The sequence below is a fragment of the Geotrypetes seraphini genome, chromosome 16 (assembly GCF_902459505.1).
Source record: "Geotrypetes seraphini chromosome 16, aGeoSer1.1, whole genome shotgun sequence".
NCBI classification, from domain to species: domain Eukaryota; kingdom Metazoa; phylum Chordata; class Amphibia; order Gymnophiona; family Dermophiidae; genus Geotrypetes; species Geotrypetes seraphini.
The window spans coordinates 7967796-7985076 of NC_047099.1; the positions used below are offsets into that span (position 1 = coordinate 7967796).

At 40.3% G+C, this 17281-nt stretch overlaps 1 protein-coding gene across 1 annotated transcript; it reads right to left on the minus strand.

Annotated features, from left to right (window-relative positions):
* Positions 1–7960: 7960 nt before the first annotated feature.
* LOC117350424 (olfactory receptor 1509-like) lies at positions 7961–15878 on the minus strand. The gene is made up of 2 exons (XM_033924703.1): positions 14961–15878; positions 7961–8065 (listed from the first exon to the last, which is right to left on the minus strand). Exons 1-2 carry the CDS (start codon positions 15876–15878, stop codon positions 7961–7963), a joined length of 1023 nt encoding a protein of 340 aa, XP_033780594.1.
* Positions 15879–17281: the final 1403 nt, after the last annotated feature.

Consider the following 17281-nt stretch of genomic DNA (forward strand, 5'->3'; position numbering starts at 1 on the left):
GGTGCTTTCATTTACGGTGCTGGTGTCATGCTTACAGAAGCACTTCGGGGTGCATACAGATGCCTAAGGCCAGTGTGGGCGTGGCTTGAACCTAAAGTGGCCTTAGGACTCCTTAGGCCCTCCTAGGCATTTCCGTAAGTATGACAGCAGCACCTTATATGTAGGCTTCTAAAATGCAGGCCTACATTTAAGGCGCTGGTGTAAAAACAAAGTGAAATGCTATAATCAGTGCTGCGTCATGATTGGCATGCTATCAGCGGCCGCTTCTTAGGCAGCCACCAATACCTGTATCGATTATAGAATTCCCCCCTTAACGAAATAAGATCGCACTCTTTTCAGCTCCAGTGGCAAAATAACGCTCAGAATTTAGGAGGTTGGTTGGTTGGACTGAGAACTTTTCAGCACCCCCTCGTATTTCATAAAAATGAGCTAAGTCTAGGACAATCAAGCCATTGTGACATCACTGATGAGGTTGACTCTTATTGGTGGAATGAGGCATTATGACATCACAGTATCAGCTCTGGTTATGTCTTCACACTACGAGAAGGTGCTGAAAAGTTCTCAGCCCAACCGAGACGAGAATGAAGTGGATATGGGTCAATCAATGATCTGAAACAATGTCAAAATGTGGAATTTAGTTTCTGCACGTTGGCACTTAATGAAATAAGTGTCTACCGTGCAAAAATAGCGCTCCAGTGGCAAAATAACGCTCAGAATTTAGGAAGTTGGTTGGTTGGGCTGAGAACTTTTCAGCATCCCCTCGTTGCTACCATTTACTCTGCTAAATGCATTCAAGGTACGTAACATTAGTAATACATTACATCACAGTGTAGATAGATATCCAGACGAACAGGCAGGAATTTTAATGATTTCCTTGAATTACATCTGCTTCACTCCACATGGGTGTTGACATGACTCTTCATGCCCAAATAATACATCCATACCTGAAAATAGCCACGCAGTACAATTTATATCAAATCCAGAGATCTGGAAGAATGCCTAGTTCAGGCTTCACTACCTCTTCTAAAATTTCAAGGAAAAGCTTTGGCAGACCTCATCTTCTTTCCTCACTGTCTTCAGTAAGGAGCAAAACCAAGTTCTTAAACTGTGTTATATAGTCTTGGGACATAAATCCTTGGAGGAGGCAAAACAAAGCATAGATTTGACAACAGTATGAAAGATTGAATAACCAAACACCATCCTTTATTACTATTAGTTGCATAAATTTATAATAGATAAGGAAAGCCAGCTGGCCATCTATCTAAGCATAGAGATAGATGTAAATGGAGGACTCCTATACACTTTGGAGAGAGATGAACAAGGACAAATATTTGATCAATATGAAAGAGGCAATGAAAGTCCAAGTGAGATGAAAACAGGTAAAGAGGTAGAAGAGGGTGACAGGATTGTCTGTCAATGAAAGATGGAAGGGTGGAGATGGGATTGCAAGTCTGAGAGAAGAGCTGGAGGATGTTGAACAATGATCATTCTTTAATTTATTTATTTAAAACATTTTGTATACTGTTTACAAAAAAACTAAACGGTTTACATCAATCCAAAATGCATAAAGTGAGGAGTGTGTGTCGCAGTGGTTGGACCGACAGCCTCAGCACCCTGGGGTTGTGGGTTCAAACCCCGTGCTGCTCCTTGTGACCCTGAGCAAGTCACTCAGTCCTCCATAGCCCCAGGTACGTTAGATAGATTGTGAGCCCACCGGGACAGAGAGGGAAAATGCTTGAGTACCTGATTGTAAAAAAACCGCTTAGATAACCTTGATAGGCGGTATATAAAATCCTAATAAACTTGAAACTTGAATAAAATAAGAGACAAACTAAAATCTTAAAATCTACATAATTAAACAGTTTCTTCACTTCAAATGCCGGCTAACAATTCACAGAAACGCAGTAACAAACAACTGAGTTCTTAATTGTTTCTTAATCTGAAACCAGTTTACACACAGGCTCAACTGGCCCACCAGAGCATTCCACATTTTGACACCAGAAATATAGAACGTCATCGCTCTAGTATCTGCTTAATTACTTGCAGTATAAGAATAGTCTTACTGGGTCACACCAATTGTCCATCATGCCTACTATCCCGTCTTCATGGAGACCAGTCAAGGTCACAAGTACCTGGCAAAAACTCAAATAGTAGCAGCATTCCTTGCTACCGTCCCGTGTCTGACTCAACAGCAGTTTTTGGACTTTTCCTCCAGGAATTTGTCCAAGCCTTTTTTAAAACCAGCTATATTAACTGCTCTTACTACAACCTCTGGCAACGGGTTCCAGAGCTTAACCAATAGGAGTGAAAAAATATTTCCTCCTATTGGTTTTAAAAGTATTTCCCTGTAACTTCATCGAGTGTCCCCTAGTCTTTGTCATTTTTGACGGAGTGAAAAATCGATCCACTTGGACCCGTTCTACTCCACTCAGGATTTTGTAGACTTCAATCATATCTCCCTTTAGCCATCTGTTTTTCAAGCTGAAGCACCCTAACCCCCTTTAGTCTTTCCTCATAATGCAGGAGTTTCATTCCCTTTATCATCTTGGTTGATCTTTGGACAGGGAAATGTGCACGGACCTGCCAACAAGGTATTTAGGGCTCCTTTTACAAAGGCGCATTAGGGCCTTAACGTGCAGAATAGCAGGCGGTAGATTTTCGGCTAGCGCGCGTGCTAATCCGGTGTGTGCGCTAAAACGCTTAGCGCACCTTCTTAATGGAGCCCTAAGTTTTGCTCATAGGGAATTTAGGGATTTGGGGGGGGAGGATAGATTGGGGGGAGGCAACTAGGTGTGCAAATTGAAGTAATGAAAAATCTGCCCACAATTTTACATTGAAAAATAGCTGCACAAAAGCAGGATTTAGCACATCCCAATCCGTCCTTCCCAAAGATGGATATCGTGAAAAGGATTTGGAGCAAATATCTGATTTGAGCTTGAAAGGGGAGATCTTTACAGATAAAAACCACAGTTTTGTGGGCAGTAGTAATAACAGGCACTCCAACAATACTGTTAAAAACCTCTCAAATCTGCCTTTTCTAGAGCAGTGTTCTTCAACCACTGGTCCACGGACCAGTGCCGGTCCACAGAAATTTCTAGTGCCGTTATATCTTTTTTTGAGATAAGGAGACCAGAACTGATGTTTAGTGCTGTTTTGAAATTTTATGATTAAGATCTGCCTTGTACAGCTATGACCAAATCTGACAAGGTATAATCATTAATGAATTAATTGCTAAGGTGAAAAAAAAATTGCTACCCAATGTCCTACAGGTAGTGCAGCAAAATTACAATTTCAAACACAAGGGACAGGCAAGTTCTTTGAAACTCTCAGGGGACCTCTGTGCTCAGCATGATTGAAACTGCAATACTGGGAAAGTCCTCTACTCACTTCTCTGCCTATGGAGGTGGAGTAATTAATATGGAAATTTCCAAGTATTTTTATTGATTTTCCAATAGTACCTCAAATGGTGTGAAGAAACACTGTCCATCCTAAATTCTGTTGGTGGTGGTCAGCGGTTTTTTTTAAGGAGGTTAAATTAACTCATGATATTCAGTGCTGGTCCATATGCGGGCATGGACACTGAATATTAATGGCTAATTGTTGGGCAGCTAGCTGCCAGAGCTTATTTTCAAAACTATTTCTAAGTCCTCTGACCTCCCTCTAGGCTGCTGAAAGAACCTTCTCCTCCTATTCCTCCTCCCCAGCACACTCTCCCTAGAATGCCTCCTCAATCTCTGTGACCTTGATAGCTCCTCCAGGCCTACCTCCAATCCTTGATGGTCCGGGGGCGGGGGGGCAATGTGGACAGGAGCAAACCCCTTTTACTCCTTCCCTTAGTGGCAGTATCCTGAAAATGGCTTTCATGATCTCTCACAGCAGCCTTGTGGTATTACGGTACCAATAGGGGAAAGATTGAGGGGGTTTACTCCTGCCCCTTTCACCCCCACTGGACCATAAGAGATCATATGTAGGCCTGGGGGTTGGCAGCTATCAACACTGTAGGCATCGGGTGGCTGTTCTTAGGGGGCAAACAATTTCCATCGGATCCTGCCCAATACAAATGGAATCCAAAATGAAACTGCTAGGAGTCATCCTAGACAAAGATTTAACTTACCCCAATCAGATAAGTTCCGTTATAAAAATTTGTTTGTACAAACTTCATCTTATCCGCTCCTTAACTTCTATCCTTGAAACCGCTGCTATTGCAACTCTGATTCACTCATTGGTCATTTCTCATCTAGACTACTGCAACTCCCTATATAACGGGATCACCCAAAAAGAATCACATCGTCTGCAGCTTATTCAAAACACGGCAATCAAATTCATACATAAGACAGGAAAATATGCCCACATCACTCCACTTCTGCGAGAAGCTCACTGGATACCCATTTCACATCGCATCATATATAAAATCCTACTGCTGGCTTTTAAAATGAAACATATGCGTTCACCGGCTTTTCTTGATAAACTTATCATTCCTTACTCTTCTCCATGGACCCTCAGATCAGCTGACCAGAACTTATTGACTGTCCCCACAATCAAGGAATTTTTTTTACAGTAGAAACACTAATTTCTCTGTTACAGCACCAACCATTTGGAATGCCATGCCATTTCACCTTCGCCAAGAAAATTCTCTTGCTAAATTCAAAATTAAACTAAAAACTTTCTTATTTCAAGATGCATACCATAGCGCTTGACAATACCCCTTCCCATCAGCATGTCAGTCTACAAAACAAACCGCTTTTAAGAAATGACCCCCTCCTGATTTTTTTCCTCCCCCTCTTCCCCTCATTTATTTTTATTTTATTTAACAATGTAATTATAAACTTTCCGTTCCCTCCAATCCCTCAAATTTGCATATGTCATCGTATTTGTCTATTTTAAGTTCAACCTTTTCTTTTTACCCCCATTCTTAAAATTATTTTAACATTTTTAGCCTTGTAAACCGGCCAGATACATGATGATGGTCGGTATATTCACTTGGAAACTGGGGGGGATGGAAATGGGAGTCTTCAGCTTGTGGGTTGGGGAGGGAGCTCTTTGTGTGGCTCAGAGGGGGCTTAGAGGTGAGGAGTGGTCTAGTGGTAGGGCTGCTGCTGCTGTACTGGAAAAGGGGATAGAGGGGTATAGATAGAAAATTACTGCACAGGTCCTGGACCTGTTGGGCCACCGCGTGAACGGACTGCTGGGCACGATGGACCTCTGGTCTGACCCAGCGGAGGCATTTCTTATGTTCTTATGTACCCAGCGGTCATGGGATCACATCCCAGTGCTGCTCCATACAACTCTGGGCAAGTCACTTAATCCTTCATTGCCCCAGGTACAAAATAAGTACCTGCACATAAACCACTTTGAGTGTGGTTGTGTAACTATAAAAAGGCTTAATCCCTGTCCCTTAAAAAGCATTTTGTATGTTACATGGGTGCAACATAGCTAAACAGGCTGAATTAGGACAGCTTTTGAGTTGTCCTAAGTTCACCAACAGTTATGCAGGCACTGACACTGAACACTCCAGCACCCACATAACTGCTGACCTCCCCAATGCCCACATTTTTAGGGCCAGTCAGATCCGATATGCAGAATTTCAGAGGCTCTGCCCAGTTAAGTGCTGCTGAAAATCAGTGACTGGGCAGCCCTGAGCCTTGAGATATTTAATCAGGTAGGAACTTCTGTCAGACTTACACTGGCAAAGATTTAAAAAGGAATGGTAGAGAACAAAAAAAGAGGAGATATCTTGCTGATGACCACTGAGATGGATCCTAAGCTGTGTGAACTAATTGGTCTTTTTGTAACATCATCTGCTATGTAAATCTAGATATCTATTTTGTGTGAAAAGTGTTTTATAACTATAAATTCAAAGCTTGGTTAGATAATCGTGTAGATAATCAACAATTCTAGAGGGGATGTGCCTAGGTAAACATGCAGACTATTGAATGCAGACTGTTTCTTTCTCAATTCCCGAAACAATTTCTATCAAGTGCTACTGGGTTATTTCTGCTGGGATCTCAGAACAGAGTAAAACACAGCAGCAGGTCTAAAGAGAAGCAGCTGAAATCTACAGGGGAAATGTTTTATTCTGGATAGGTAACACAGTAATGCAGTAAATGATGGCAGATAAAGACCACACAGGTCATCCAGTCTGCCCAAGTCCTTTGCGACTAAAATTACAGTATTAATAGACTACTCCTGGTGGTGCGGAGATGGGTGAAGGACTACTGAGCACCTTAGAGGGGATGTTGTTTACCTCTACTAAGTTTCAGTGTTGAGCTATGTTCCTTCTAATTCTTGGAACAACAAAAGTTGTAAAAGTAAAATGTCCTTATTATATTCACCCCTCATAACTTATACTTTTCTTTTAATAAAATGCAAAGAAGAATATCTTACTGGGCAGTGAGATGCAACAAAGATATTTAGAGCAGTAAGACAGAAGGAAGCCAGTGTTCAAATTCAAAGCCACCTGAAATTCGTTTCCCCAACGGCTAGAGGATGCAAATATAAGAGACATCATCAACAACTTCTATCGTACCAAGCAGCCTTATGGGGCAAAGACCTAGGAAAACTAATCACACACTCAAACAACTATAGTGAATTTAGGAAACACCTAAAAACATACCTGTTCTCGAATTACATAGGTAACGAATAAGGACAATAGCCCCCTTCGTAATTCCACCCATATCTGATCTTGTAAACTGTTAACCTCTAATCTCTAAACTATGAATGTTCCAATCAATTTATGAAACTTTTCTAACTCATTGTAAATAGCACGGAACTTCCCGGTCCGGCAGTATATTAACTGTTGTTATTATTAATGTTGTTAATATCAGATGTTCACTGTTATACTCTGTAATTCGCTGTCTGTACAGTTTCTCCTCATTGTAAACCGCCTAGAAGTCGCAAGATTATTGGCGGTATATAAGAATAAAGTTATTATTATTATTATAAAGTTATTAAATCTTCTTTCTCCCTCTGACATTCCTTGTGAGCTTAGACAAGTCAATGAGAGCCCTAGTGTGTTAAGATTACAAACGTAGGATGCACTTGCTGCAAAATCAAACTGTCAACTGTTGGGACATTCCTAACATTTTATCAATTAACTAATGCAGTGGAATATTTTTTTAAACTATGAATAAGTTACATTCCCCTTAATTCTCAGCCCCTTTCTGCAGTAAGAAATTACCATACACTGTTGTTAGACATCAATGACTCGTGTTCGAGTTCTAGTGACTTGATGATTACAGAACTAAAAAGCCATCAGTTATGTGCTAGTCTGATAATGTCCTCCAGCGTCATCCCTATGGTTGTTTTGAATGTGTCCAGCCATCTGGTTGCAGGTTGCCCTCTTTGCCTGGTTCCTTCGATCTTCCCAAACATGATGTCCTTCTCCAGTGATCTCTCTCTTCTGATGATGTGACCAAAATAAGACTTCAATGGCGTTAATGACCATCATCGTTAAATCTTAATTTACCTGAAGAAGCTCTAGCCAAGGTTGGCAAAGCGAAATGGAGTTCCTCCGTCGTAACAGTAATCATGGATAGACGATGAGGAAGTTACGCTCAAGTTAAATAACTGATAAAACCCACATTACGGATGTATAATAACATCAGCTCTATACATATTTATTTATAAGAAAAATAAGATAAAATCACAAAGATAAAACAAAAAACAATAAATAGTATTAAAAATTGAATTAACTGACAAATTGGATCAATGATAGTCTGCGATATGGTAATTTACCGAGACCAGTTCCGAAGGTAATACTAGCAAACACTTGAGCTCCACGGTCTATATATATTCAATATTCTATTTTATTCTATTCAGCAGCATTAGGAGGATTTGTGTGGTGCATTAAATAATTGAAGGTATTTAGACCAAAATAAGACAGTCATAACTTCATAAATTAAGCTTTGAGTGACATAGCCGGTTTGATCTCTTCCAGAATCGATTTGTTAGTTCTTCTGGCCTAAAATCTTTCTCCAGCCCAAAGCTCAAATCGTGCTAAGAGAGAAATTGTATGAGTGGACACCCCTTCCCACATGCCCTGATGACACACTCTCATTCCTAAATTCTATAAAGTATGCCAAAAGTTAGGTGTCTACATTGGCAAGCCTAGGCTAAATCTGTACCGATAATCGGCACTCAACACATCTTTATTGGCATTAATATGAAAGATAGATGCCTAACTTGGTCGGTGTAATCCTACAAGTTAGGCGCTTAGTGCAAAGTTAAAAGTAGGCGTGATTAGGGGGGTAGATCATGGGCGTGTTTTTGAGTTAGTTGCCATTGGATACCTAATTTAGGCACAGGCATTTAGGCCAAGAAAACTCCGATGTAAACAGAGTAAGCCTTAGGTAGCATGAAGCATAATTCTATAATGGACACCTAATTTTTATAAAATTATATTTAGCGCTGCACTAACTGGCGCCATTTTAAAAAAAAATTATTTATAAGTTTAATTGTAATTTACAAGCATAGCACTTGACACAGAAACACGGCATAAAACATCTTTGAGGAAATCGTTACGTACTTTCCTCCCAAAAGAGGAGATAAAGCAACAAATAATAAACCTCGTTCGACCACTATAATGTTCAGGAGGGGGGTCATCATAACCTACAAGAAATTTAGGAAAGAAAATATAAGGAAAAAGCAGAAAACTGAATCCCTTTGAGTTCATATTCTTAATTCACTCCTTAGTTGACTCTGTAGCTCTTCTGATCTTCTTCATATCTAGAAAGGTTCTCAGATATTGTGGTTTGAAAAATACATACTTCAATCCCATATATTTTACAACATACTTACAAGGGTAAGCTAGCAAGAACAGAGTTCCCAAGGTTCTAGTCTAGTTTTTTATTCGACATATATGGAATCAGGCCCTGAGAGGGTATCAGGGTTTGGGGCTGACAGATTCTGCTTGGGCATGCTAATATTTAGGTGACTACATTTATACCAACCATAGACTTAGGGCACGCTAATAACAAAGCAAAAGGTGTAACATGGGCTTCTTAGTACTGATATCTAAATTCTATAAATGGTGAACATAAGAACATAAGAAGCGCCATCTCCGGATCAGACCTTCGGTCCATCAAGTCCGGCGATCCGCACACGCGTAGGCCCTGCTAGGTATACACCTGGCTTATTTTATACCAACCATATCTTTATATGCCTCTCTCAAGGAGATATGCATCTAGTTTGCTTTTGAAGCCTAGGACTGTCGATTCCGCAATAATCTCCCCTGGGAGAGTATTCCAGATGTCAACCACTCTCTGTGTGAAGCAGAACTTCCTGATATTAGTCCTGAACTTGCCCCCCCTTAGCTTCATTTCATGTCCTCTTGTCCGTGTCAAATTGGACAATGTAAATAATCTTCTCTGCTCTATTTTGTCGATTCCTTTCAGTATTTTGAAGGTCTCGATCATATCCCCACGCAGTCTCCTTTTCTCAAGGGAGAACAATCCCAGTGTTTTAAGTTGATCCTCATATTCCAGTTTCTCCATACCCTTCACTAGTTTAGTTGCTCGTCTCTGCACCCTCTCCAGCAGTTTTATATCCTTCTTTAGGTAGGGAGACCAATGTTGGACGCAGTATTCCAAGTGGGGTCTGACCATTGCCCTATAAAGCGGCATTATAACTTTCTCCGATCTACTCAAGATTCCTTTCTTTATCATGCCCAACATTCTATTTGCCTTATTTGCCGCTGCCGCGCATTGTGCCGACGGCTTCAGGGTCCTATCTATCAGTACACCCAGATCCCTTTCTTGTTCACTTTTTCCCAGAGTTGCACCTGACATTCTGTACTCGTATTCCTTATTTTTACTGCCTAAATGCATTACCTTGCATTTCTCCACGTTGAACTTCATCTGCCATTTCTCCGCCCATTTTTCTAACCGACACAAATCGCTCTGGAGTTCCTCACTGTCCTCCTGCGATCTGATTGCCCGGCAGAGTTTTGTGTCGTCTGCAAACTTGATGATCTCACTGGATGTTCCGTTTTCCAGGTCATTGATATAAATATTAAAAAGGATCGGCCCAAGTACCGAGCCCTGGGGTACACCACTAGTCACTTTCTCCCAGTCGGAGAACTTCCCATTTATGCCCACTCTCTGCTTCCTGTTATCCAGCCATTTGCCTATCCATCTTTGTATATCTCCCTCTATGCCATGGCTTTGTAGTTTCCTGAGAAGTCTTTCGTGTGGAACTTTGTCAAATGCTTTCTGGAAGTCCAAGTATATTATGTCCACCGGCTTTCCACTATCAATTTGCTTGTTCACGGTCTCAAAGAATTGGAGTAAATTCGTCAAACACGATTTCCCTTTCCTGAATCCATGTTGACTGGGTTTCATCAAGTCGTGTGTGTCCAAGTGCTGAACTATGCTATCCTTGATCAGTGATTCAATCATCTTGCCGGGGACAGATGTAAGACTCACAGGTCTATAGTTGCCCGGTTCTCCTCTCGATCCTTTTTTGAAAATTGGCGTGACGTTCGCTTTCCTCCAGTCGTCTGGTATCTGACCAGTTCTGATTGACAGGTTTGCAAGTTTTTGCAATAACTCTCCGATTTCAACCTTCAATTCCTTCAAGACTCTCGGGTGAATTTCATCCGGTCCAGGGGATTTGTCACTTTTAAGTTCTTTTAAGTGCACTTTTAAGTGCTTTGAGCTATGAGTGCAGATTTGGGCACACACTCAATTTGTGTGGCCCAGTGGTTAAAGCTACAGCCTCAGCACCCTGGGGTTGTGGATTCAAACCCATGCTGTACCTTGTGACCCTGGGAAAGTCACTTAAACCCCCCTTGCCCCAGGTACACTAGATAAATTGTGATCCCAAAAGGACAGACAGGGAAAAATGCTTGAGTACCTGAATAAATTCATGTAATTAGGGTACAAAGAAATTGGCTAGCTCACCTAATCCTTGGTGTGAAAAAGTCTAAGGAGATGGGGCGAATCTACAGATTAGTAAATAAATAATGGACATCAGTATGAGCCCTTCGTACATAAACGAACGTAAACCTCTGGCTCGGGCAGTATCTCGAGGTGACCAGCACCAGACCGCAGTCTAATTGAGAATAGCCTCATACATCATATAGTCCATATGTGTCTGAAAATGCAAATTTTCAGACACATTTGGACTATATGATGTATGAGGCTATTCTCAATTAGACTGCGGTCTGGTGCTGGTCACCTCGAGATACTGCCCGAGCCAGAGGTTTACGTTCGTTTATGTACGAAGGGCTCATACTGATGTCCATTATTTATTTACTAATCTGTAGATTCGCCCCATCTCCTTAGACTTTTTCACCCCAAGGATTAGGTGAGCTAGCCAATTTCTTTGTACCCTAATTACTTTTTGGATTTTATTGGCTACGATCCAGTTAGGGTTTCTTATTAGTGCTGTTTTGGTAAATTCATGTAAACCATTCTGAGCTCTCCTGGGAGAACGGTATAGAAAATTAAATAAATAAATAAATAATTGAATAACGAGCCAATTAGAGCTAACTGGCTTCTTTTTAAAAAATAATTTTCAATACTGTTCACATAGAACAGTAAGGAATGGATTCTTCATATCTTACATATTCCACATCAATTATAATCAACATTTCCATGTAGCCCACATTACGAGAGGATTTAACCTTAGTTTTATGCAAACAAGTTAGGAAATTTAAGATCAATTTGCTAAGCTAAGCTTAAACAAAACCAAAAAGAATTGACCCCCAAAGAATCCACAGAGAAAAGAATCCAAGGAAAACCAAAAAACGCTGTGGAGTGACGATGTTCCTGAGATGGACTTTATTAAAAAATATCCCCGCAAACTGGAAAAACTTTGATTGTTTAAATTTTTTGTTCTGGTGGGCAAGTCTTTGCTCCAGTTATAGACTTGAAAGGATGAACGCTGATAATTTGGGACATGGAAATATATTTAATTTGATATGGGGCCAATTGACATTTTATGTTACATCTTTGTAATTGATTATTGATGTGAATTAGTTTTTGTTCATTTAGGTACATATCCAGGGAAGGGTGGGGGGATTATTTCAGTCTTAGGTTATTTCTAGGGTACATTTGGGGGGGGAAGATATTAGTAATTAGACTTGGGTATGTTTTTTTTTTTTACGGTAATCTACGTTATTGTGTTTTATTGAATAATCATTGGGTGGGTGGGAGGTTGGGGGAAATGGTTGATTAAAACATGTGTAAATTGAATATGCTTTTATTGTACTTTTACATGTTACATTTGTTGTATTGCACTATTGAAGTTTTAAAATAAAAGTTCCAAAAAGACAATTAAGCAATCCACATGAGAATAAAATGATCCACATAAAAACCTAAAGGACCTAGTCCGCTGAAAGCGTAACACAGTCCGCGTTTTGACAAGATAGTCTTCTTCAGGGGTCCCTGAAAGTCCTATGGTGGTAGATACATGGAAAAACTGATATGTGGAGAGTTGTAAGAAGAACGCTGCTTGGATCATTTTATTTTCATGTGGATTGCTTACATCGTCACTCCACAAAGCTAAGCTTAGAAACAGTTTCCCCTCAAAAATAAAATTTTCACTTAACTAATATTGATCAGCCATACATGGTGAAACTTTAATCACTCCTACAAATTAGAGTTCAAGTTTATTAGGATTTTATATACCACCTATCAAGGTTATCTAAGTGGTTTTTACAATCAGGTATTCAAGCATTGTTCCCCTCTCTGTCCCAGTGGGCTCACAATCTATCTAACGTACCTGGGGCAATGGGGGGGGGGAGGATTAAGTGACTTGCCCAGGGTCACAAGGAGCAGCAGGGGGTTTGAACCCACAACCCCAGGGTGCTGAGGCTGTAGATCCAACCACTGCGCCACACACTCCTACGAGCAATTACTCCTTTTGTTGCTCATGTAAAGTCAAAAATTGTTCCAACTGAATGGGATCCCAAAAATTCAAATTTCTTCTCTTGAAACTTTAACATACATTTGCAAGGGAATTAAAAAAGCCAATACTCTAGATTTCAATGAAAGAAATGCCTTTCTTCTAAGTTGGGTGGCTTTAGCCACATCTGGAAATAATATTGCATCTCCACAAAATTTGGTATTTTTGTTTTTAAAATATGTTTTCATGATTAATACCTTATCTACTTCACTTGCAAAGATCAACAGCAGGGTAGACCTTGTTTGGATCACATCCCGTGAATCTTCTAGAAATCCGGTGTCCAGCATTAGTTGGATTTCATTTAAATTCATGCATGTAAATTTACACACGGGATCCATACGTGTGATGATTTGTACCACTTTCCCTTTGGTGCGAATGGTGTAGCTCCCAGGTGTAAGCACTATTCCAGTGGATCTCAAACCTGTCCTGGGAGACCCCCAGCCAGTTGGGTTTTCAGGATATCCCTAACGAATATGCATGAGAGAGATTTGCATGCCTGTCTTCTCCATTATATGCAAAACTTTCTCATGCATATTAATTAGGGATATCCTGAAAACCCGTCCCCCAGGAGAGGGTTGAGAACCACTTCACCCAAATTTAGGCACCTTTATAGAATAACGCTTACATATTTTTTGGAGTTGATTTTTTAGGCACTATATATAGAATTCAGAACTAAATAATAATAATAATAACTTTATTGTTCTATACCGCCACAATTTTGTGACTTCTAGGCAGTTTACAATCAAGTGGGTTTCTTAGCATTCAATATGTGCTAATCATTACTGTGTGCTAAATCCATTAGCCACCTAAGTAAAGAGACCTCCTTAATTTAACTGCAGTTCTCAAAACATGGCAAGCTGTGGTATTCTGTAAGTGGTATATTTAAGTTGCAACAACCCCATGTTCCACCCCCTTGCTCTTATGCACCGTGAGACCCTTTTACAAAAACTTAGCATGTACTAACAGAGTGTGCTAAGCGCCATGGGGCCCCTAGGTAGAAAACAAACTAAAAAAGCATTTAGCAAGTGCTAACAAACTTTAGAGCATGGGTGTCCAACCTTTTGGCTTCCCTGGGCCGCATTGGCCAAAAAAAATGTTTCTGGGGCTGCACAAATGCGCAAACGCTGCAGCAAGACAGAGTAGGGGGCCGGCAAGACGGTAAACACCCGGGGGCAGCAGAGGAAAACACCGTATCGCCCTCGACCGGGGCCGCAGGTTGGACACCCCTGCTTTAGAGCATGCTAAGAGTCATGTGGCACCTAGGCAGAAAATAAGTCAAGAAGCTATATAGCACCTATATAGCAGTAGAATAGGGTTTTGGTGGCCTCACTCTTTCCACCATAAATGTAGTGGTTAGATTCACTAGCCCATCCACCGGATTACTTAAGTAACCTACCTGTGTGATATTCTACTGAACTTTCTCAAACCAAATGCTGCTGTTCTAGAGACTGGTATGTACTGTTTCATTGAGATCATTTGTGGGGTAGGAAGGGATTAGTGACCACTAGGGGAGTGTAAGGGTTTATTACTTAATCCTTTGGGTACCTTTGTGGCTCTTAGATGCTTATAAAACAGGTCTAACCCAAAACGTCTAAGTTCTGTCTAGGACGTCTGGAAAAGGTTCAATTATCCCTGCAAGACATCCAAGTCTAACCCACCCGAAGCCCACCCATAACCCACCTCCAAGCATGAGCCCTGGAACTCTGAACACATAGCGGGTTAAACGTCTCACACAACACCCAGAAAGTTGGCTTCAAAAATTGGCACTTGGATGTCCTGGCGATTAGGACATTCAAGTGCCAACTTATTACAGTTTTCAGATGTCTTTATCTTTTTTGTTATGATCCCCATAGCTTCCATTTTTCCCTAAGAACATATTTCATTCACCTTTACTTTTCAATGGAAATTCCATTAATAGATTAATCAAAAGAAAAATAATCAGAATTTTAAAGGGTAGATTAATGAGTCAAGCATTGAGAGCAGATTGTTTACACAATGGTATCTTCTGTTAAATGGACAGGAAATCAGTTCATTTGCTTCTCTAGAAAAGAGACTTTCCTACCTCCAAGCCTCATCATGGATTTCTTTACCTCCTCGTTTCTGAGAGTATAAATGACAGGGTTTAACCAAGGGGTCATGATGGTGTAAAAAACAGAAATCTGTTTATCAGCTGTAAATGTCACCGAAGGTCTCATGTAGATAAAGACACAGGGACCAAAAAACAAAGTGACCACGAGGAGGTGAGAGGCACAGGTAGAGAAGGCTTTTCGCCTTCCCTCAGATGAACGCATTTTTAAGATAGTGGAGATGATGTATGCATAAGATATAGACACCACTAAAAAACAACCAAGAGATATGGATCCAGTGTTTGCTATTTCAATGGATTCATTGATAAAGATAGTAGAACAAGCCAACAAAGATAAGGGCTGGACATCACAAAAGAAATGATCTATCTCGTTTGGACCACAGAAGGGCAGCTGGACTGTTAGAAATGCCTGTATAAAAGAATGAATAAAACCGCCTACCCATGTGGAAAACACCAGTAGGAGACAGAACCGTCTGTTCATTATTGTGGTATAGCGCAAGGGATTGCAAATGGCAACATAGCGGTCATAAGCCATCAGAGTCAGGTGAAAGCATTCTACACAGCCAATGAAATGGAAAAAAAACAACTGAGCAATGCAGTCGCTGAAAGAAATGGTTTTGCTCTCCGAGAGAAAGTTAACGATGGCTCTGGGAACAGTGACTGTCGAAAAGGTCAAATCTAAGAAAGACAGGTGGCTCAGGAAGAAATACATGGGAGAGTGAAGGTGAGAATCTGCATAAATGGTTACCACAATGAGAAGATTTCCAGATACAGTCAGCAGATATATCACTACAAACAGTATAGCAAATACGATCTGTAAACCTGGATCGCTAGAAAGTCCAAGGAGGATGAAATATGTGACTCTGGTTTCATTGCTGACTGACATTCCTTCCACTTTATCAACTGTCGGGAAACTGAAACACAAGAGACAATAGAAAGAGATGAAAGTTTTAAGACCAGTGTTAACGGTAATATTCCCCATTAGTATTTAACGTGTCGTACTCTGTCTCCAGCACTTTTCAAACTGAGTCTAGAAACTCACCTTTTTAAATGTTATTTTAGCATCTTGACAACTGCTCTTGTTGGCTATATCTGTTTCTCCTGATTAAAGATTGTAAAGCCTGATGGGCAGGAACTGTCTTTCTTATCTGTGTCTGACACTGATATAAAATGATAAATAGCTGTAAGAACTTAAATTACCAGACAACTTTGGTCTTTCATGTTCTGTCTTCTATTCTCTTTTATTTTAGGCTTCAATATGGGGCCGCCGAAAAGTTCTCAGTCCAACCAACAAAGCTGGAGCAGACTCCATCGAGGACTATATTCTGAAGGAACGAAAAAGTGGAAAAGCATTCGACTAAGTATATAGCACTCGATGGAGTCTGCAACAGCTTTGTTGGGTTGAGAACTTTTCAATGGCCCCTCATAAGCTCAAGACCCACTGATTTGCTCCCTTACAATAACTCATGCCATCCTCATGGATTCTGTTTCCCATATTCTCTTATTTTTACAGACATCCCATAGTAATACCTTAAGAATCCTTCAGAAAGCATCATGCAAGTGTTGGATTATGGTCTCTCTTAAAGGAATTTCTTTGGGTTTAAATTGACCTTAAAAACAGCTTTATAGGTTGATAAAAAGGTTTATTGAATTCATTATATGCCTCGTCTCAGAGCAAGTTCTACATCAGGGGTGTCAAAGTCCCTCCTCGAGGGCCGTAATCCAGTCTGGTTTTCAGGATTTCCCCAATAAATATGCTTGAGATCTATTTGCATGCACTGCTTTCATTGTATGCTAATATATCTCCTGCATATTCATTGGGGAAATCCTGAAGACCCAACTGGATTGCGACCCTTGAGGAGGGACTTTGATACCCCTGTTCCACATAGTGATCCAAAAGATTATGAACAAAGGTCTGTAGCCAAATAACAAGCTCGTTTTCAATAATTCATCCCATTTCTATGTATCATGGTATGCTCAAAACATTAGATCCACACTTTCCCACATGAGTCTACTCATTGTTTGCTTCTCACTGGCTGCCTTTTCTGATAATCAATTACAGTTCATCGATCCTTTCAAAATGTTATTTAATCACATGGACATAACCATCAGTGAATCTTTCTATAACCTCATAATACTTCCAAGGAAGAATTCTTTTTTTTTTTTTTCCTGATGGGATGGAAATGTGTTTCATTTCAGTCTAGGTCTAAGAATAATTAACTAAATTCATACTTTGTATAATTAAGAAGTGATGGCTGTTGCAATACAATTTCAACCTGACAATTTCCT